Genomic DNA, 23,999 nt, shown 5'->3' with positions numbered 1-23,999 from the left:
GAAGTCTTTCATCCAACAGATGACTCTGTACTGGGACCAATGCACGATGATGATGTTCAAATGGACGATAACGCTCCAGGCAGTGAATTGGCTTTCAATCTCTCAAACCATGCCATGATCGAGGTCGAAAGCCCTGCCCATCAGACGCCTCACGGTTTACATAGCAACAACAACAGGAGCCCTGTTGGGGCAGTTGTTTGCTTGTTGCCGAACCCAGTTGCAATGGAGGTTGATAAACCTGATTGCAATGTCCCAGAAATGTTACCCGTGATGCCAAACCAAGGAGGAATGGAAGAGTTTGTCGAGCATCCGTCTTTCAGGATGCAAGACCAGGTACAACCGTTGCAGGTTGATAGTCCTACCCCGCCATTGGCCCATGGGGTGCCAGACCATGCTATGGTGCAAGTTGGGAGCCCTGGCCTCGGCATGGTGTCTGGGTTGCAGCATCAGGTGGGGTTTGATAGCCCGGTCCGGCAGATTATTCCTACGTCTCCAAGGATGGTTTCCACCCCAAGTCCAGTGCGCGAGATCACAAGGCGTGTGCATCAAATGGGGTGCCCATCAGGAACTGTGGGGGTCCAAGCATCACCAACCATGGAGTGCATGATGCCAGCAGACCCTCTTGTTACTGCAAATGCATCAAGGGCAACCGTGAGCCATCAGTTGTTAGCGTTGGGAGAGCTAGAGTTTGTTCAGATTTTCATGATATATGTCTATCTTGCAGGGTAAGTCTTAATTTGGTTTATATTTCCCTTTAGCGAACAAATAAGCTACCGTACAATGCGCGCACCTATTGTTGTGGATATCTGTTGTCTTCATTATATTGTTACTGATCTCTTGCCCTCATTTGTAGTAAGAAGATAGAAGATGTGGGTGTACTACATGAGGACTATATTAGGTCCTTGAATTCACTGCCCATGGATCGTTTTGAGTTGGAAATATGGAACAAATTTGGTCACGAGTTTCTAACAGAGTGTGACAGGAGACAGGTTTTGTTCTCTTATTCATTATCTATTAGGTTTACTACTGCCTATCATGTATACAGCTAATACAGGATGACTCACGTCCCCACCCACCCAATATTGTTACATGTCCATTTATGGCATAGTTTCTTCTATTTTGCTGGATATATCCGTTGTGTGCTCTGCTTTTGACAACTTCCTGTTTGTTAATTGTGGATATTTAGTCAGTTTACTTAAAAACCAAGAATTTCTTACCTTTTTATCTTGCTGACTCATGTGTAAGTTTAATGAGAATATATGTTTAGACCATAGCCCATATTATGCATCTCCGGGAACGCACCTGTAGGCTCATGTTGCAATAGCACCCACCATTTGATGCCTATTAATATGTGAAATTTATAGTCCCCATTTGGATAAGTCAAATATATTTTCCTTGTCCGCGTGTTCTCTCTCTGTAAATGCCAGCATCCGTCTCATGGAATTATCATTGAACTGATACTTGTAGAATCTTGATTGGGACCCAAGCAAGACAAGAGTGTACCATTGCCATATTGAGCAAAGAGGCGATTCCATAGTTACGGTTTTCAAGGTTCGGAAGTTTACTTTGTTCTCCTGAGCCTTTGTATCCATTACCCTAGGATACACATCAGTTTTTCCAAATCTCCTAATTAGAAAATTATTTGGTGCTCACGGGTGGCCTATTTTGTAGAAAGTGCTTGATTTGATGCTCCATTAGTCTGATAACTTCATTTTATTTTATTTTGTTTTCAGGGGCCATATATAGAGAACGCAAGGACTAGTCTACAGAAAGTTGTTGGGGACGACAATGTTCTTGTTGTGAACTTTTCAGATATATCTGGGCACACCAATGCTGGTGACAACTTCGAAACCGGCTGTCACTTTTACCATCACGTTTTTGAAGATGGCATCATCTTGGGTTTGCGTCGCTATCGCTTTTTGAGTAAGTTTCAGTGTCTTGGAATGAAGGTTAAATTTTATACTAGACGTAAATTCCTTGTTTTTCCTCTTGTTGGCGCCTATCTCACCTAAGCACACGCTTAAGCACATGCCTAGCAGCGTTTTTTTATCATCACTTAAGAGTGCAGCAACCATTTGGATCTATTCTCCAGTTTGGTTAACATGTTTTTTCCTGCTTTCGTGGCTATTTTTCTGCAGCAGATTTTAGAATAAGTTTAGCACAACATGGTTCAGCAACCACAAACTGAACTTCTGTAATTGGTGTTTTTTTTAGAACCCACAGGAGCTCTGCACGCCTATAAATTAAGAAGCAAAGTAATTGCTTGTTGAAATATTTACTCCACTAATATTCTACAATCATACTGAAGTCAATTGCAGCTTCCACAGTTGGAGTATTGAGTATACCAGAGTAACTGATATCATATTCATGTTGAACGAAAATGAGTCTCTATTTACACTACAGATAAGATAATAAGATCTTTAGGGAGAACCGGAATATTGAACTTCATCTAGAGCACTGTTTTCCCACTTGCATCTTCTTCTGGTTTAATCCTTACTTCACAAACTAGATGGGCCATGCTAGTGTACACTAGAAATCCTGTGGGAAAGTAAAGCTAAACAACCTTGGCCCTATCATATCTCACTATCTCTCAGCTCTTCAGTTTACTCCTGGCTTGTCCACAGTTATTAATAAAATCTACTATACCATATGTGAGACAAGATGGCATACATGCTATGGTACTAAGGACCAAGAGAATTAAGCATGGCAAAGAGAAATCACACAATACATGATCAATCCCAAATGTATGCTATACGGCCTTCTGTTTTTTTTTGTAAGTTTACTACATGGTGTCCATGTAGTAGTCATAGTGCATTAAGTTTTTGAGTTTGAGTTCAGTCCTGTTGAGTCCTCTATGTGCTATTTAAGCCAAAAAGAATCGTGCCTTTTGGTCCAAGCACTACTGGTATTTTCCTATACGCCGGGTGTTCGGCTCTTCGCCGAGAGCCAAACCACGCGCACTCGGCAACCATGGCTTCACGGGAACTAGCTAACGTTGCTGACATAGAATCACGGCGAACAAACTATGTTCGGCAAACGGCGCAGACGCCGAGAGTACCACACGGCAAAGAAAAGCCACGTGGCATATGCCCGTTCGCAACGGACGGCATTGTCACTTTCTGCTATCTATACCGAGAGCCATGATGTTCCGCTCGGTTAAAAACCTGTCACAGAAACATTCAGACCTGACATGTGGACCTACTGGACCCAGTTATCAGTAAAACTTTCAAATTATTTGTTAAATTTTTAAAAACAATAATATGACACTCAGTTGATTGATACCTTTGCCAAGAGCTGCGCTCGGCATACCACCGTTGACTGATAGCTTTGACTGATAGCTTTGAAACTGACCGGTGGGACCCATTGGCCCACATGTCAGAGGTACTTTTACCGAGAGCCACCGCCCTCGGAAAAGAATGGCACGGATGGAGTGCTGACGAGCCATTCTTTTCCGAGAGTCTCCTCAGAAAGGAATGTCTCTACTGGAGTGCCATTCTTTTCCGAGAGCGTCCCTTGGAAAAGAAAACCACTACAGTAGTTAAAGTGCTCAGGCGACCCCTTTTCCGAGAGCGACGCTCGTGAAAGTGAGTGTTTCCGAGTGTTGCTCTCGGTAATATGTCCCATTGCTTCTGTAGTGAAGCTATTTCTTATCTAATCCCTGCAACTGAAAACAACTAGATACATATTCTGTCTATATCTTCAGTGCGGCAAATGTTATCATATCAAATGAATGTTGGAGCTAGGAGCTCCCTAGAAATTCCTCGAGCAACACAGCACACACATAGGCATAACTCAAACTAGTTCACATAAGGTAACTCAAACTAGTTCACATAGGTCATTGTTTCATACAAGTTCATAGTGCAAAAAAATTGCTCGAGCACATCACACACAAGTTCACATATTCATACACAGGGTTAATTCATTGAAGTTCACATCTTGCAAAACACATGCACATCACACAGAAGTTCACATATTCATACACCGCCTTGAGGAGGAGGGGCATTGTTTCCATGGGGTTAACCTTCTGGAGGAGGAGGGGCATCGTTTCCACCGCCTTGAGAGTTTATAAGAGCCTATAAGATTAGAGTCATGTGAGCAGTGTTCATCGCTATATAATGAATGGGGCCAAATTTAGAGAATGTTCTACCTCTAGTTTTTTCTCGAGCAGTTTGAACCTTCGTTCATTTCTGCTCGTTCCTCCTCAGCCTGCCGCCTTTGCTCAACTTGCTGCCTTTGATCCTCTTCAGCAGCCCGCTGGTCCAATAAAGCCTGTAATATGGCATTAGGCTCATATAGGTTGCAAGGGTGCTATTTCGAGGCATGGGCAAATGAATGGTTATGATGCTAACCTTGAGACGCGTGATCTCATGTGACGCGGCGGTTGGGTGAATTCGCATGGACGGAGTTGAGCTTGTGCTCGACGCGCGTATCTCATGGAGCTTGCGATGCGAGGAGGTGGCGATCGCCCCGTTGTAAAGGAGGTGGCGGTCATGGCCCTTCCGCTCGCCAGCAATGGTGAGCAACTCAGGATCGAGTGGCTTGGACGTAGGTTCGGCGTCCTACCCACCTCCTGGAAGACCTCTTCGAAGGTCCCGTACCTCTCCTTCGCCGACAGGCTTCAGAACTCGGCGCCATCCTTCCCCTTGTGGCCTTCTTTCCAGGCCTCTAGGGTGTGGACCGGGCAACCAAGCTCCGCCTCCTGCAAAAGTAACCATCAAGCTTAATGAATGGAGATGCACCGGGCAACCAAGCTCCGCCTCCTGAAAAAGAGTGGTTAGGTTGCGGCTTCCCTAGACATGTGCCGGGCTTGGCATTTTCATGCGTTCGTTCCCCTTCTCCACATGTTGCGCCTGCCATGCTGGGTCACACCACATGTCAACCACCACATGTCAACCAGGGCCTCCCAACAATCTTCCTTGATCCAGGGTTCCCTCACCTAGTCAGACATAATCGAATCATTGACTAATGCATGTAACAAGCGGCGGATGACTCAAAGTACTAGCAACCAATGTTGTCACTTACCACCGACAAATATTCTTCTCTCTCCAAGTTGGTCTTGCAAGCAGATTTCCTCGTCATCTTAAGCCCCTTGTCATTGAGCGGCCGACATTGCATCACGGCCTTGTACCGCAATGTGTGCTTGACGTCGGAGAGTATCTTCCGGGCTAATTTCTCGGCAAAGGCAACACTCGGCGTATGTTCTGGGACCCGGCAGTCAGTGTTGACATGTGGCTATTTCCTATTGGCTTGCTTTGCCAAGCGTGGCTGTCGGCAAAGTTGGGGCTCGGCGTAAGGCGTGGGACCCGCTTGTCAGGTAGTGGACACGTGGCTATTTCCTACTGGCTGGCTTTGCCGAGCGTTGCTCTCGGCAAAGATAGTGCTCGGTGTATGTTGTGGGCTCCACCTATCAGATGCTTGCCGCGTGGCTGTTCCCTATTGGCTGGCTTTGCGGAGCGTCTCTCTCGGCAAAGTGAGCTCTCGGCGTACGGTGTGGGTCTCGCCTGTCAGGTCCTCGCCACGTGGTTGTTCCCTATTCGCTAACTTTGCCAAGAGCCGCTCTCGGCAAAGCTACGCTCGGCGTATATTGTGAGATCCGCTTGTTAGGTGGTTGCCACGTGACAGCTTCCTATTGGCTAGCTTTGACGAGAGCCACTCTCGGCAAAGAGAAACCACGTGGCAACCTCCGTTTCCGTCTGTCAGCCGTGAGTCCCTTTATTTTGCCGATGCGTACTGTTTGGCACTTGGCAAAGAGTGCCCGTGTTCTGGCTCTCGGCAAATTCCTGTTTGCTTGAGAGGTGTACGCCGGGTGGCCTTTGCCGAGTGCAATTCTCGGCAAAGTCCTTGCTGAGGGTTTTTGGCCCTTTGCCGAGTGTTTCTGGCCCTCAGCATAGGTGGCGATTCCAGTAGTGAAGCAATAAGACAATCCCTCGTCGCTGATTCTTTTGCCCTTTCTCAACCCTTCCAAAAATTTAATTCCTGAGTTCCTGACCTCCTGCAAAGAATATCATGCTGAAAACGGCACCGACTTGTCAATGCTGTCCCCAGCATCTGGTGAGAGCACAGATCTATGGATCAAGTCAGCATGGAAATTTTCTGTACTGTTAGTGCTACAGTGCTACTATATCTTTGTAAAAAAGGTCATTCGTCATTTATAACTACAAATTGATTCAGTTGTATCATGGTCTTGATTGGTATGCCTTTATCGTCAGTTTACAAAGATGGAGGGAGGGAAAGGAGAATAAAAGCGGAAAAAAAGAAAGAGAGAAACAAGAAATGCACTTCTTCTGTTAGATGCTACTTTGTTCGCACCGAGTGTGACTGGGACAAGGGTGTGCCTTATATCCTCTCCAACAGAACAATTGGTGATGCCCGCAAGCTTTTTATGCATGTACACACTGTCCCCAGTGTGGCAAAATATGTGACCAGGTTAGCAATCTTATGTACTTTTGCTACCCAGTATCACTAATAATGCATATGTTTAATCATAAATTCTAGGATATCTCATGTTGTTACTTGTTAGTAAATCTTGTGCTCTTGCTTTCTGCATTGTACTGCTTACAAAATAACCAAAAAGAGGTGCCACACTGTGAAAACATGAAGTTTGATTATATTTGGCGATACATTTGGTGCAAGTCATTGCCCACTTCTCTTTTTTGCTTGTTTCTTTCAGTTTTCCAAATATTACTGTGCATGGATTTTACAATGCCTTATACGATGGAGATGAACATAAGATGTTGTTTCACTTTTTGTCATTGTCTGTGGTTGTAGCCACTCTCTTTTGGGGGGTAAATTTATATAGTTGGTTTATGGGAATGACAGGTTTGGTTTGGTATTGTCCAAAACTATTACACTACTCGATGGTGAAGACCTATCAAAAATTGACGTTGTAATTGTTGATGATGTACCTTGCAAGGTTACTATCTCTATCCTTTGATGTTTTGGCTTGCTACTAGAATATATTGCTATCTTGTATACTCAATGAAATATTACAGGATAAAAACGGAAGCATTGCTCTCAAGCATAGGGAGGCTTTGATCCACACTGACGGGACTGGCCTAATATCAGAAGATTTAGCTAAGAAATGCCCTACAGATGTATTTAAGGGGAACCTTTTGAGAGTAAATGGCGTGAGTATGTGCTTCCCCATCCCCCATATTGAAGTCATGCTCTGGCCAGTTGCTCCAAAAGTCCGAACTGATGGAGAGAGGCAGGCAATATATTTCAACACCCCATTGTGCATCTTGTCAGAAAATATGATTTTTTTATTTCTCACTTACCATATTTGAACTATATATTAGGTCTCAGAAGGTTATGGTTTTGTGAAGATAATGATAAGTCGTTTGGGCAAATTTTGATATGCCAAAAGAAAACTTGGATACACACATGGCACAACTCCTTTTAGTAATACAAACTTGACACATAGTAAAATTTGAATTTTGAATCAGTGCGGTTTGAAACTTTTAGCTGTTTCACCATGCTATGCTTTAGGTTCTTCCATAGAATGCATTCTGCACTCGGGCACCGATTATAGTGGAAGCTCATTGGCACCCAATATCATCGGTCACACCAATTGTTCTCAGTTGTGAAAAAGATAGGTGGTACCTTATTTTACTTTGCAACTCACCTAAAGCATCCATTATGAGTTGGACTGCACTGGACTTTTCACCCTAATGAGCTTAATAATATGGACACTTGTGTTAGTAGTGGAACATCACGTTCTGTACTTTGATAAGACTTGTCTCCACTAGATCCTAGATGATTGTGTCCCTCTGCTTGTTTAATCTCATACTGAACTTAAACAACCTGGCATGTCGACCATGTTAGATCAGCAAACACATCATCCGTAGATTGTGATACACCATACGATGTTACAATTGGTTGCAAACTTGCAATATATCATGCTACAATATCAAGTCCATCACATTATTGTTTAAAAGAACGACAAATTTAAGATGAGATGAGAAATTTGTGGACTCGACTAACAAATAGGTGTTAGTGGTTAACTTTACCCCAAAAATCATGTTTTGGAAATAGCTAATAGTTATCAAGATTGTTGCTTGCTATTTCTAGCCAACTCTGCTTTTCACTTTTTAGTTTTCTTATTAATTATTTTGGTACTATTATTCAATTCTATGTTATAACTTACACAGGATAGTGTGGATTCAAAGGAGGATCAATTTGACATCGATGATCATGTAATCTGTGGAGTAAACATTATCATGATCCTTTCTCTGTTATTTTTTGAATGCTCCATTAGATAACTAAGCAGTTTATTGCTCTTCCCCTTCCTCTCTCGAGCCTCTCCGTATGTTCTATAATGGACTTGCTGTAAAGGGAACCCTTCTTGTTGTTAGAAAGGTATATATTTATCATGGATGGCTTGAATTTATTGTCGTTGGAGTGTTATCGTTTAGAGCAAGTATAATAAGGGGCTTATAGCCCGCTTACGCGACACTTTTGTCTATATGGAGGAGAAAGACAAGAAAAAATGAGGGGTGGTTTCTCATGCAAGAGCTCACCTCTACACGTGCTCCTAGGTAAATGTAATAAATATGGAGAAAGAGAACGCGAGAGGGTGGAACAAAGGACTAGTATAATAGCCAACTTCATCATATGAGTGACTATGTATGATGTCTATAAATGACATGACAGCATTGTTAAGTATATTATATCTCCTCTTCCTATCGGTGTGGGGGAGGTGTTGATCATTCCATATCCACGTCGAATGTGAAAGGGGGGGGGGGTTAAGTATATTATATCTCCTCTTCCTATCAGATCGGTCTTTTGGGATAGTTGGTTGATAGGAATATCTTAACAAGCATCATATGGCCATCAACTGGCTATACTATTAGCCATGCTCTTAGCAAATTAGCAGTTCCAGTGAACAAATGGTTGCATGGAAACATTACCTTCATTTCCTATATTTCCTATTTGCCATTTTGTTGGTGGTACCTTTTTCCGCACGTTCAACTCTTCTGGCCCACAACTTATACAATACCATGAGTTAATGACAGCCTGAGAATCCAATACTAGTAATATAATTGAGCAATCACATCAATTATTGGTTTTCTTTTACATCATTTTTGTTCACTTTATGTCGGTCAAATTTTGAACTTTTGTTACCATTTTTTAAGAATATATTTCTTATGTACTGCAGCTTCCTGAAAGGACTATCCATAGACGACCATCAATGATAAAAGTAAACTCAGATCCTAGTTTATCAGATGGGCACTCCTTCAACTCACTGGAAATTGTTTCAACGAGGTAAGTGACCTGGATATGCATTTACTGGTAGGGGGGATATCTTGCATAGGCCATAATTTAGAATTTTAGATGCCATCGTTAAACTACTTTGGTTTTAGCAAGAACTGGGAAAGTTCCCATAAAACTGTGAAAGGCAGTTCTTTACTTGGTACATGTTTTGTCTTCGATTTTATAGTATTATTTGTTAGGAATAAGCAACTTATATTCCCATGAGGCCATAGGCCGATATATATACATGTACAGGTGTGGAACATATGCAGGAAACCCCTTATACAACGGGATAAATACAAAGGGGTACATGACTTATATTATAACTCTAACTCCCCCCCTCAAACTCATGGTGGATGAATAACACTGAGTTTGGAGAGATAAAAGCCATGTTGTGCTCTAGTCTGGGCCTTCGTCAGGAAATCCGCCAACTGTAACTCGGAAGGCACATACTGAAGAGCAATAACCTGATCCTGCACACCAGCACGCACATAGAAAGCATCAACACCAATATGCTTGGTGAGCTCATGCTTCACAGGATCGCGCGCAATGCTAATAGCACTTGTACTGTCAGATAAGAGCAGAGTCGGTGTAGTGACAGAAACACCAAAATCCTGAAGTAACCACCGTAACCAAGTCACCTCTGCCTTCAAAAGAGCCATGGCTCGCAACTCAGCCTCAGCACTCGAACGGGAAACTGCAATCTGTTTCTTCGTCTTCCAGGCAATGAGAGAACCGCCAAGAAAAACACAGTAAGCAGAAAGTGAACGGCGATCAGAAGGATCACTAGCCCACGTAGCATCCGAATAGGCCTGAAGCTGTAAAGAACTGGAGCTAGGAAAGAATAGACGGTGAGAGATCGTGCCCCGAAGATATCGGAGGACACGAAGGAGATGACTATAGTGAAACCGATGTGGGAGCAGAGACAAACTGACTCAGAATATGAACCGGATAAGAGATGTCCGGACGAGTGACAGCTAGATAGACAAGACTGCCAACGAGATGACGATAACGCGTTGGGTCAGGGAGAGGATCACCATCAGTAGCACGGAGGTGAACATTGAGCTCCATAGGAGTCTCAACAATGCGCTCGTTAGTAATAGCAGCACAAGCAAGAAGATCCTAGATATACTTTTCCTGGGATATAAAAAAGCCATCAGAGGTAGAAGAGACTTCAATCCCAAGAAAGTAGCGAAGAGGTCCAAGATCAGACATAAGAAACTGCTCACTAAGACGGGCCTTTACAAAGGCAATATACTCGGGGTCATCCCCAGTGATGATCATGTCATCAACATAGAGAAGAAGAAGAGTCCGACCACGAGGAGAAAGGTGAATGAACAATGCTGGATCATGAGCACTTGCTGAAAAACCAGCAGTAGTGACCACAGAGGCAAAACGCTCAAACCAGGCGCGAGGGGCTTGCTTAAGGCCATAGAGAGAGCGACGAAGACGACATACCATGCCATCAGGAACAGAATACCCAGGTGGTGGCTGCATGTACACCTCCTCCGCAGCTCACCATTAAGAAAGGCATTCTTAACATCAAGCTGAGATATAGACCAGTGGCGTGCAGAGGCAACGGCAAGAAGTGTACGAACAGTGGTCATATGGGCCACAGGAGCAAAAGTCTCGTCATAATCACGACCATGCTCCTGCTGAAAACCACGAGCCACAAGACGAGCTTTGTGACGCTCAAGAGAACCATCGGAGCGAGTCTTAACCTTGTAGACCCACTTACAAGTGATGGGACGGACTCCGGGAGGAAGAGAAACAAGATCCCAGGTACCAGTGCGTTCAAGAGCAGCAATCTCCTCTGCCATCGCAAACTGCCATTCAGGATGAACAACAGCCTGACGGTAAGAAGTCGGCTCAAGAACAGCAGCACCAGCGGTGGGAAATCCAAAGCGATCAACAGGCGGACGAGGACGAGAACGCAAGCCATAAGTAGGCTGAGAGGAAGAGGACGACTCATCCAATGAGGCATCCACAGGTCGTGAACGACGAGTGTAATGCTGAGGAAAAGAGGGAACAATAGAAGGAGGAATCGCCAAGGTAGAATCAGGGGGTGGCGACGAAGAAGTCACCGGAGATGAAGGTGTAGAATCCGGTGACATGCTAGGCGAGGAGACTGGAGAAGATGGTGGCTGCAAATCAACTAGAGGTGGAGAAGCAGAGGGAGTGGAACGAATAGGCACAGGCACGACGGGGGTGATAGGTGAGTCAGGAAAAGTGAGGAAAGAGATATCCTCCACTGAAAAAATCGAGGAAGATGGGCGTGGGTAGAAGGGACGAGACTCATCAAAAGTCATGTCTCGAGAGATACGCATCCGACGACCGATAGGATCCCAACAACGATAGCCCTTATGCTCATTACTGTAGCCTAAGAAGACACACTCAACAGACTGAGCGGTCAGTTTGGTGCGTTCGCGAGGGGCAAGAAGAACATAGCAAACACAACCAAACAAGCGAAGCATCGAATAATCGGGAGAACGATCAAAAAGACGCTCGAAAGGAACACCACTCTGTAGAGCAGCGGAAGGTTGTATATTGATAAGATATGTGGAGGTGGAGACGGCCTCAGCCCAAAAATGAGGCGGAAGAGAGGAAGCAATCATCAATGCACGAGCCGTCTCAAGAAGATGTCGATGCTTTCGCTCAGCCACACCATTCTGAGCATGAGCACCAGGACAAGAGAATTGAGAGAGAGTTCCTTGCTCAGCAAGAACACCACGCAACATCTTAGAGATATACTCGCCAGCGGAGTCAGCACGAAAAACACGAATGGGTGAAGAGAACTGAGTATGAACCATGGCAGCAAAACGCTTATAAATAGACAACACCTCACTACGAGAAGTCATGAAATAAAGCCATGTGTAACGAGAGAAATCATCTATAAAAATAATATAGTATTTATGACCACCTTTCGAAGCGAAAGGAGCCGGACCCCATACATCAGAATGAACTAAATCGAAAGGACGCTTAGACACTGACTCACTATGTGAATATGGTAACTGAATCTGCTTGCCAAGACGACAACCCTGACACTCTAAAGAGACATCTCCTGAGACAGACCCCAGAAGACCTCGACAAACTAAAGACGACAACCGAGAACCACACAGATGACCAAGTCGATGATGCCACTGCTTGAAGGAACCAGTAATGGAGGCGACAGAAGCGGAGGAACTGGCGATGGTGGTGGCAGCGGAAAGAACATGAAGCCAGTCCAAATCCCAAAGACCCTGAGAATCACGGCGGCGAGGGCCAGCCCCAACCAGAATGTGTGTGCGACGGTCCTGGACAGAACAAGAGTCAACGTCAAGGATGACACGGCAACCAGAATCAGTAAGTTGACCAGCAGAAAACAGATTCATGGTAAGGCGAGGAACATGAGCAACATCAGGAACAAAATAAGGAGTGGAAAGATTGCCTCTACTAGCAACAGAAAGTGGAGTACCATCAGCAGTGAAGACATGAACAGGAGAATCCAGCGATCGAAGAGTGGACAAAGTGGAAGAATGAGAAGACATATGAAAAGAAGCTCCAGAGTCCAGAACCCATGGGGATGTACCTGACTGTGTAGAGGGCGGTTGCTCAGTGCGGGAAGCATCAGTCACAGAACCAGCAGTACCCATCGAGGAAGAACCTGAAGCCGCGAGCAGACGCTTAAGTCTCAGAATATCCTGCTCAGTCAAAGCAATGGCTGAAGCTGTCAAGGGAGATGACGAAGTCCCTAAGGATGATGATCGCGCCTTGCGCAGGTGTTTCCGCTTTGTGTAGCACTGGGACTCAATATGACCATCATTGTTGCAGTAGTCACAATGTGAACGGGGGCGACCTGAGCCTCCAGAAGGAGTGGGCAAGAGCGGCGGAGCACTCGAGCGAGAAGGGGTCGGTGCAGCAGGTGGAGTGGAAGAAGCCCGAGTAGCGAGCACAGAGGGAACCTCCAGCAAACCAGCACCACGTAAGCGAGTCTCCTCAGCACGAATCTCTGAAAGCGCCTCCATGAGAGAAATACGGCCACGAGCAAACAACTGAGCACGCCGGGGCTCAAACTCCTTACGGAGCCGAGACAGGAACTCGTAGACGCGATGAAACTCCAAATTGGCCTGGACAGCCTGGCAACAGGGGCAAATACGACAACCAGCACTGCAGAGAGAATCAAGCTGGCGCCAGATAGCAGAACTCTGTGCATAGAAGTCATCAACAGTAGAGTCACCCTGCTGAAGAGCATGCTCCTGACGAACCACAGAAAGGTATAAGGCATCACCAGAGGGCTCATAGCGCTGACGAAGACAGGTCCACATCTGAAAGACAGTAGGAAGACCCAGAAACTCAGAAGCAAACTGAGGCAGAACACTAGCAGTGAGGACAGCTGCAGCACGAGCATCATCATCAAACCACTGGGTGTAAACAGACAGAGCACCATGATACGTCTGAAGAGCCTCCTCATAAGCCAAAACCCTCTCATCATAAGCACGATCAGCAGCCTCATCAGCAAGCTTAGTCGCATCCTTGGCAGCCTGATTAGCATCCGTAGGAAGAACCAGTGGAGTCGGCGGAGTAGGGGCAACCGGAGGAACCGGGCGTGACGGACAGCAGACCTCGCCAGAAAGAACACCCCAGAGACGGATGCCACGCATGTGAATGCGCATAAAGCTAGTGAACTCGGTGTAATTAGTACCATCAAAGATCACCGGACAACGAGGGACAGCAACATAGCCCGATGTAGCAGACATTTTTTTTTTCAACAGAATCTGACGAGAGAGCTTTCAATCGGGGGAAGAGAGATGCAGCGACGGGCAAGGAACAACACGCAGGCTGCGGATGGAAGTGCTGGCTCTTTGCGTTGACTGGTCAGCAAGGCAGTCGGCAAAACCTTGGGCACTCATGATCCAGTGATCCAGGTGGGAGGTCGATCCAGGCAGGAGGTCCGCGCTCGGCTCGATCTGGGCTGGCGAGCGGGCGGATGGTCCTGCAGCGACGGGGCGATGTTGACCGGAACGGAGGAGACGACAAATAGCGGTCTGGCGGGCGGGACGAAGGAAAGAGCAGGCCAGAGTGGACCTGCAGCAGAGAGGATCGGAGGCGGAGAGCCGGCGGCAAGAGATAGAAGCAGCGGCGGCCACGAATTGGATCAACAGCACGAGTTGCGACATGCAAAAAATTGACCTAGTTCTAATACCATGTTAGGAATAAGCAACTTATATTCCCATGAGGCCATAGGCCGATATATATACATGTACATGTGTGGAACATATGCAGGAAACCCCTTATACAACGGGATAAATACAAAGGGGTACATGACTTATATTATAACTCTAACATTATTAAGGTCACCCACGCTTAACTAACTGATTAAGCTTTCTGTGAATCAGTTTGGTAGCTGAAGTCATAGAGTTAATTTCTTTGTAGTGGTAGTGCTACGGTTTTGATAAATGTTGAGATATTTTTCTTAAGCATTCTCTACAGCTAATGAAATTCTTGCCTTTTGTTGGCACTTCACAACATTTTTCCAGCAACCGACCCAAAAGGGCATTGACTTCAAGGTTTTTAATCACGCTGCTTCAATATGGAGGGGTTCCAGCGGATTATTTTATGGAGCTTCTCGGGAAGGCACTAAAAGATGTTGAGAAAGCTCGCCATAAAACTAGAGATTCCCTTGAAGGTTAATTTGAAATATCATGAATAGAGCACGCATTTATGCTGCATTTTGCTATAAATATGGGATATGTTGCATTTCTTTGATGTTTAGGAATTTGTTACTTTTACCATCTCAAGTACGCATTTACCTAGTGGCAGTTATGCCTTCACTTGCAATTTCTATTAATGTGATCCCTTTTACAGTTGCATTTAACCACGGTGACATGGATGATTTAATGTCTGCACGGATGATCCTTTCTGGAATTCGACCAGAAGATGAGGCATACTTACAGCACCAGCTTACTACAATGACCAAAGAGGAAAGAGAAGGATTCAAACAAGGCAGGCTCCCTGTTGATCAGTGTTATTATCTGATGGGCACAACAGACCCTACAGGGACACTAAAGCCCCATGAAGTCTGTGTGATATTGTAAGTGGTCCAGTAACCCACCATATCCTTTCTATTGCTCGGTCTTTCCTTTATTTCGTCCTTATGCTTTTCAATTTTTCCGACTGCCATAATCTTATAATTTTACATAAACAGGATATTGGTTTCTCTGGATCTATTTATCATGTTACAATTTGTTGTAGAAGGGGAATGCAGAACTTAAACATTATTTTGTTTCTGTTTGTAAACCAGTGAGTCGTTAGGTAATGCATTGAAATTGAGCTTAGACTTTAAGTATTGGTATATTGCTCACCTTTTCTGGTCAGCTTAGACTTTTGGATGACCTTTCCACACCCACCCCCTCTCCCATAAACAATAATAATATTTTGGATGAACTAGCTGGTGCTTGCAACTCAACGTGTACCAGGACCAGGATCGAGAGGTGTTAGTTCAAATCCTTAGTAACTAAGTTTTAAGAACTATAATTGCAGTTCACTGACTTCACTCTAGTCCATATCTTAGGCTTGAAGGAGCCTAGACATGATTGTGACTGTAAGTATGTTGCTCACTGTTCTTCATCATCTAGCTTAAGCTTTTAGGTGAACTAGTTGGTGTATGCAACTATGCACCTTCATATGGACTAGAGGTTTTTTCTTTTGTTTCATGAATGCATTAAAGAACACACTTCGTACATCAATTTGATTTTTCTCAAGTCCTTCAATAGTTCTATGATCATCCTGCCCTTAAAGAACAATGTCTGACAAGGAAGCAACAACTTCAGGATGTACCTTTTTTATTTAGACTGGTCAGAACATGGTTTTAATAAATGCATGGTCTGATCTTGGTGGATGATATGTTTTCATGCTGGATTAAGTATGTGTGACTAATTACATATTGCCAGGGCACAAAATATGTGGGACTTCTAGACTTGGTAATGTTCTAGATTTAATTATAGACCACACCATCCTTTTGAAGGGAAGAAGGTTGAAGTGTTCGTCTGTTCCTTTTATTACTAATTATGTCTCATCAAACAGGGACCATGGCCCCATTTCTGGAGAGGTTCTTGTCTATAGACATCCTGGGCTGCATTTTGGTGATATACATGTCTTGACAGCCACATATAGTGAGGCTATACAGGATTTCGTGGGAGACTCCAAATTTGCTATTCTTTTTCCTGTTTCTGGACCACGATCTCTAGCTAATGAGATGGCAGGTGGTGATTTTGATGGTGACATGTACTGGGTCTCGAGAAACCCACAGGTTGGTCATTGTTTCTGACATGTTGCAGTGAATTGTTTATTTTTGCTATCCTTGCTAACAAACATAATCCTTTGGAGCATATTGCACACTAGTTTATTAGGGAGTATATATGTCATCTATTGCATGGAATTTGGGATGCATTGCTGATTTTATTTATACAGGGTTTCTGCAAGTTGAATTCCGTTCCTACTTACTACATGCATTGCTGATTTTATTTATACATGGTTTCTGCAAATTATATAAAATGCATATTTTTGTCTCACTTCAAAATAAAACAATGATATTTAAACGTTACCATCTAGTGGATAAATATAACATCAAATAGCTAATATTGTTTCCGAAAGTTGCATCATTCAGGATATAGCCTATATTTACCACTCATTTGTTCCTATAATCTTTCCTGGTATTTTTAACAGAAAGGTACATTTGATCCAAATGTCTTGACTTCTTTTTAACTCAGTCAACTCCTTCAGGGTTGCCTTTTTTTGTTCTAAAATATAAAATACCTTGCGTTGTGTTTTCAGAATTTTTTAGTGTATCTTTGAAGCATCATTTTGTTAAGTAAACTGCCCATCTTTTCCTGTCACCATGAGCTTTTGGCTGCACTGGTTGGTTCTCAATATGGTATCAAAGCCAAGAGGTCTTGAGTTCAAGACTTGACTCGTATATTTCTTTGACAGAACATACAGCCCACTTGCAGTTCACGTCTTATTGTCTTAGGCATCAGAGAGTCCGACTTGAGGGAGAGTGTTGAAGTATAAATGCTGAGCTTTTGGGTGGTGCATGATAATCAATACATTTGGCACCAAATTGTTTTGGACTTTTGGTATGATATCATACTCTGCGCAGAATTGTAACTATCATTAAAATGACCTTTTCAGTTACTGAAGTACTTCAAACCATCGGAACCATGGGATCCAAGAAACCCTCCAAGGAAGGCTAAACAAGAGAAGCCTCAGGATTATGATGAATCCAAGCTAGAACGCATTTTATTCCGTGAATTTTTTAGAATTAGGTTTACACCAAGGTATTATTTACTCGTAATCCTTAATTTGTTTTGCATGGGCACTTAACTCTACTATTTCTGTTATGCATCTAAGCCCGCAGAGCGTCTTGACATTAAAAGGCCATCGAAATTTTCAGGTGTCATAATTTAAGGCCAAAATACCTAAAATGTATTGTTCGAGTTACCTAAACTGTATTTTTAATACACAATGGTTGTCTCATTTACCAAGTCTGGACATAAACTGACAGGATCCAGGTCATGTGGCGAAGATCGTACAAATCGACATGTGTACATTTATAATGAAGTCAATTATGATTAATAAGTGTTGAAGTGTATATGTGGATTGCCTAGCCCTTTCCATCAGTTCGGACTTTTGGTTGCGTTGGCCAGTGCATGAAGCTTAACAATAAGATTCTACCACATATTGAATTACCATCATCATACCTTCTTGGACCAAGATCATTGTTATTAAGAACTTTACATCATAATCATACATTAAGTTCTAGTTATAGATAAATTTGTTAAGAGAAAAGGAACAATGTTGACATACGCTACCGTTTCAAAATATTATGTCATATATTTACAGTGTCCAGTAAAAAAAGTATTGGTTATTTGTTTACAGATAACATCACATATATTTTGATATTACATCTGCTCAGCATGTTGTAGTTTCCTAGTTTTGCCATGACCATTTTGTAGACCTTGTATTATATATGAGCTATGCAAGTTATGTGGTCTAACGTTGTTTGAGATTTTTCCTTCCTTCAGTTATGTGCTGGGTGCAGCTGCAGATTGTTGGCTGATATATATGGATCGGCTACTGACATGTGAAGTTCAAGAAGACAAAAAAGAATGGGAGTCGATAAAGGCTAAGATGCTTGAATTGGTTGACATTTACTATGAGGCTCTGGATGCCCCGAAAAGTGGGAACAAGGTTTGAAATCCTGTGTTGATATACACTATAGTTACTGTGATTTTTACTGTTCACATGCTGGTATGGGATTAAACATCCAAAAACGTTATGTGTTATGGAATTAGTGGTGATGAGTTAGTAAACATGGACTTTATTGTGTTCCAGTCCAATTATTTCTTTAGTTGAGTACTTGAGTTGGGATATAAGGAAATTGATCAAAGCCCTCTATAACAAAGATAGCTAGTATTTGGGATTAAGAAAAAGAATGTAACAACCCTCCCTTCCAGTTGCTAATCCCTATCCTCTATAATTTTCTATCCCTACTACTGCTACCCTTCTTCACAACCATGATATGAACTCGTGGATGATGTATGGTAGAAAAAATCGATATTAATACTACTTTTGTCCTGGTTTTTTGGTCCTCTTCGTATTTTGTGTCAAAATTTGACCATACATTTAACTGACAAAAGGTCAATGCATGCCATAAAAATTATATCATTGGATTCGTATTTGAACATAGTTTCCAATGATACTATTTTTTGCGACATGCATTATCATTTTGTTAATTAAATCCTTGGTCAAAATTTGACACAAAATACTAAGCGGACCAATAAACCAGGACGGAGGTAGTAATGTGCAATGCGTATGATGATGACGTATCTGTACATGTGGCCCAGGGGGTTCTGGAACACCCCTATCCTGTCGTAACAGGGAAAGACTTGGCATGGATATGTCATGTTCCTTAAGGAGATTTTTCCCTTAGTTGGCTCCCTAAGCCCAAATCAGAGATCACACCTTACTCTTCTAAGAGAAGACGTCTATATAAAGGACTCAGAGGCCTATGCAGGAGGTATCTTACAATGACAACTCAACCCAAATCACAACACAACCCAAAGTTAATCAACCACCGATGCAATTTACTAGTGTACTTTTAGCTAATATTGGTGACTGGATATGTGATGATACAGGTACAGTGACGATGTAGGTTACATAACAAACCTGCATACAGTGGATGATTCTTTGTATGCTTTCATCACCGGGACGTTAGCTGTCTTTCTTAATAGTTTCATTTTGATTTGCAACAAAATGTATATTACATACATTGTACTTCAGCTAAACTTTCTTTCTTCATCCATCTTCCAAATAGATCACTATGCCTCGTCATTTGAGGGTTGAAGTATATCCACACTTTATGGAAGGGAAAGGGTTTACACCTCCCTACAATTCCACATCAGTGCTGGGCAAAATCTATGATTTAGCAAAGTCGCATCAGCCTGAAGCAGTTCACCCAATCAGTAAGTTGATATTTCTAGTTGGTTTCTCTATATAACCTCTTATTTAGCTACATATATGTTTTTCATTTGAAACTGATTTTTACTGATCATGTGTTATATATGTACAATCTGCAACGATTGCAGAGGAAAAAAATGTGCAACTCATAGTACAATTATATAATCGCACAGTAGCCAGACAAGGGGCATTTGTGCTGAGCTGATAGCTTTTGAGAGATTATATGTAATTTTATAATGTCTCTTCACCATTAGTTCCTTGATTTGCTAGAAAATCAAATTTAGGCCCAATCAACCGGCGACATGATAGTGGAATATTTGGGCCGCTGTGATGGATGTCTGATGTGTCTCGATGATATTAATTTTTACCTAACTAGGTTTGGTGGTTGCCAGTTTCCAGTATACAGCTGACCTCTCTTTTGCTCCTACGGGCCTTGGTTGCACTGAATTTGCAAGTGCTGAAAGTATCTCTGTCAAGCAATTAGGCAGTTTCAAGCAGAGATGAATCCTGGCCATCAGGCCACTATGAGTTATGGAAATTCTGGATTTAGCATAACACCATCGGTGACGTAGTTTGATGCGGCGTTTTGCAAACTTCTGTATAGGCTGTAGGGTGAAGACGCACACCTCTCTGGGCTTTCGGTAGTGCTGTGCTGTGGCAGAAACTCACCTGAGTCCAGGTATGCGGAGTAGAGAGAATAGGGAGAAGATGTCTTTCATGATAATTCTTGGTTAGTACATGCATAGAAAAAAACATCATTAATTCTTGCTATATAACCTGACCGAATCCGATGGAATATAAAGTTGCATAGTTTGTTATACAGCTACAACAGTTAGATATCTCTATATGATTAATTCACAGCGGTGGGAATCCGATGGTTTTCTAGGCTGTTTATGCATTTCCAGTTGCGTCTGTTTGGGTGAGAGAGATGCACCCTAGCCATGGCTGTGCTAGGAGTTAAGATGGGAAGATAAATTAATAAATAAGCCTATAATCTGGTTAGAAATAAGGTAAGATCAGTTAGCACTTTCATGCCAACTATCATCAACAATGTGGTGTAAAAAAAATAGACTGACACTCCATAAGTTTTGTATATATACACTCTAACTCTATCATCATGACGTTGGTCTTGTTCGCCGTCTCCATTCTGTTCTTCTTCAGATATAACTCCGCTGACATGCTTCACCGAGGAAGTAGTAGCCGAAGAACGCAACATGTGGGGTCCCCGTTACAACGAGTATCGGACAGCGAGCACATTGCTATTGGACCGTAATCGCCCAATCTCTAAAGAAGAGAAGAAGGCGAGGTTCCGGGAGCTGGACCAAAAATACAAGCAGGTACTGCTGCAATGCTAACAAAATCGTGACTCGTGAGATCATGATGCATTCCCTGACTGGCTCGTGAGAGAATTGGGTTGGGTTGCAATGCAGATGCTGTACGACGCGGCGGAGCTGGAAGGGAGCCACAAGCACCTGTTCGCCGTCTACAGGGAGGCCTGCGCGATCTACCAGCTGGTGTACGAGCACGCGGTGCGGTGCCGGTGCGACGACGAAGGAAGGCGTGTCGAAAGGTGCGGCTTCGCGTGGAGGGTCGCCGGTCGCGCGCTGTGCGAGTTCTACGTGATCAAGCGCCGCGGCGACAGGGTGGTCGCCGACATGCAGGTCCTCCGCGACGCCTTCAGGAAGGATCGCGGTGCGTAGCATAGCATGCAGCCATATAGCGCTAGGCAGAGTATATATAGCTTTAAGTGGATGTGTGATTATCGAGTCAATTACACCAGTGGTGCTAGAACTTGGCACAAATGATCACTTCAGTGCTAGAACTTGTGGTATACATATAAGTGGTTCAAAAACTTGGCTTGATGGTGTAAATATGGTGCTGCATACGCCTGCGACGCTGACTAGACATGCCAGCATGGCGGGACCTGCTGTCAGTGACAAAGGGGAGGGCAGGGTAGGGCGTGTGGCCTGTTCTTGTTTTGAGTAAAGCCCCTCAACAATTTTTTTCTCCGATGAAAAAAGTACAGAAAATAAATGGACGTGGCTAGAGCGCCCGCTGGTGAGATCGAGCGCTCTTCCAAATATGGAAGGAGCAGCCGACGCGTCTGATGTGATTCACCAAAAAAGGAATCTTATCTGCACGTTCATTTATTTTGGTGTTCAAAAAGTTGAAAAAACTGTAACTTTTGATTGAAGCGTCGAAATTCAGTTTCGTTTTCACATTTGGGTTCCTCGCGACGAGTTCTTCAAAACTAGATCTCATATCGATAGGTTTCATCGAACCTTTTTTTGAGGCAACTTTGGGTCCGATGGAGGCAACTTCATTTTTTTCCTAGTAGGACTACCTATTAGGTTGGTTAGTGTAAAAATGAGAAAATCACATAAAATATGAGGTACCTTTTACATATAAGAAACTTCATTGCACTACGTGTATCAATGAATTTTGCTAACATTATCGCAACTTGGCTACCATAGCTGCTTAGTTGCCTACCCTGGATGTTTAGTTTGCTATCATTGATGTCCAGTTGCCTACAATACTATGAAACTGGCCTATCATTGATGTCCAGTTAACTGCTATTGCTAATTAGTTACCTACCATTGCTGCTCAGTTGTCTAACTTTGTAATTAGTTCACTATAATATTATGAAGTTGCTTATCATTGTTTTTTTCCTAAGTTGCTTAAAAACACTATGAAGTTGCCTATCAGGGATGCTCAGTTGATAGCCATTACTATTTCAGTTGCCTAAAATATATTAAAAAGTTGTCAGTCAATGTTGCTAAGTTCCCATTATATGAAACTAAGTTGTTTATCCTATCAAAAAGGTATTCTATGCAACATAGGATAAGGTTAGACTACTTACAAATCATGGCAGGCAACTTAGGATAGGCTACCTCGGAAAGTAAGTTTCCTATAGCACTATCAATTTGGAGATGAAGCTAGTTATGGTAGAATACTTGATGGTTGTGGTAGAAAACTTTGAGATTGTTATGCACTCGAGTGGTACACAGAAAAAGTTAGCAACTTTTGAGGTGTATTTATACAGCTATAGTGCACTCACCAGACAACTCATGTGTACTCTGAGTTGGTATCTAGAAAAAAGCAACCACATGTGGGAAAGTCTAAGTTCACCATTGATGGGGTTATTGGAGGCAAAACAAGAATAATAACTTTAAGATCGTTATGCACCTGAGTATCACACAAAAAAAGTTAGCAACTTTTAGGGTGTTTTTGTACAACTCTAGTGTATTCAACAAGCAACTCATGTGTGTTTTCCATTATTATATCTAGAGATTCAAATTATTTTTGCTGGCAACTTGTGCCAAAATTATGAACGACTTGTGTAATTTTGCGGGAAACTGTTTGATCCACCCCTTATGAAATTCTCATCACCCCCTATGCAACTTCTCATCTATCCCCACTTTCTCAACTAGCCAACACCCGCGAACTAGCTAGCCAACACACACGCTCATTTGCGTAGGCGGGCAGACTACCCCAAAAAAGGAAAGAAAAAGGTTCTCATACCATTCATCCCCACATCGTTTCCTAATTTGGAATCATGATAGACAACTTAGATCCCACAAAAACTTTTCGACATTGTAGGCAACTTATATCCCTTGATAGACAACTTCCATAGTATTTTAGGCAGTTGGGGATCATCCGTAGGCAACTTCATAGCAACATAGGTCACTTGATTTCTGAGGGAGGCAATTTAGAAGCCATGTCAGTCAACTTTCCACTCTACGGTAAACAACTTCATGGTATCATTGGCAACTAAACTATCTACAAATTAGTTTTTGATGTATGCAACTTAGCAACCATGGTAACCATCTATTAGAATATTGCATAAAACTATTAATAGGCTACTAGGTGAATTCACTAATACACACGATGCAATTCATCTAGCATCAAAGTTGCTCCTGTTTAGCACTAAAATTGCCTCATCTAGCATCGAAGTTGCTTTTGAAAAATTCACAACGCAATTGTCCCCCTAGCAAAATTCACACAATTGTTCTAGTAAGATTCAAATCAACTATCCCTAATAAAAATCCAAGCAACTATCCTAGCAAATCCAAGTAGTTGTAATTCCAAAACACAATGCAAAACTATTCTAAGCAACTGTCCTAGCAAAACCACTACGAGAGGATCTCGTCCCGAGATCTAGGACTGAAAAAAAACTCCGGATGTAACTTTCCATATTTGTAACTTCAACTCTTGCCATTTTCGGCTATGTGTTATGATATTCCCTCTGT

General features: G+C 42.9%; 1 protein-coding gene and 1 pseudogene across 1 annotated transcript; both read left to right on the top strand.

Annotated features, from left to right (window-relative positions):
• The first annotated feature begins 36 nt into the window (after nt 1–36).
• On the top strand, nt 37–19,885 carry LOC123171187 (probable RNA-dependent RNA polymerase 3; annotated as a pseudogene).
• Nucleotides 19,886–20,963: 1,078 nt separating this feature from the next.
• LOC123171185 (probable RNA-dependent RNA polymerase 4) lies at nt 20,964–21,453 on the top strand. The gene is made up of 2 exons (XM_044588799.1): nt 20,964–21,086; nt 21,180–21,453. The coding sequence occupies exons 1-2, from the start codon at nt 20,964–20,966 to the stop codon at nt 21,447–21,449; spliced, it is 393 nt and encodes a 130-aa protein (XP_044444734.1). The 3' UTR covers nt 21,450–21,453.
• The last annotated feature ends 2,546 nt before the right edge of the window (nt 21,454–23,999 follow it).

This window comes from Triticum aestivum, chromosome 7D, assembly GCF_018294505.1.
Source record: "Triticum aestivum cultivar Chinese Spring chromosome 7D, IWGSC CS RefSeq v2.1, whole genome shotgun sequence".
Taxonomy (NCBI): Eukaryota; Viridiplantae; Streptophyta; class Magnoliopsida; order Poales; family Poaceae; genus Triticum; species Triticum aestivum.
Note: the sequence above shows the minus strand (reverse complement) of the source record. Positions and strands in the feature narration are given on the sequence as shown.

Coding starts and splice junctions, on each gene's coding strand:
- LOC123171185 (XM_044588799.1), top strand. CDS start 20,964: ATGTGGGGTCCCCGTTACAACGAGTATCGGACAGCGAGCACATTGCTA. Junction 21,087..21,179: donor TGGACCAAAAATACAAGCAG/GTACTGCTGCAA, acceptor GTTGCAATGCAG/ATGCTGTACGACGCGGCGGA.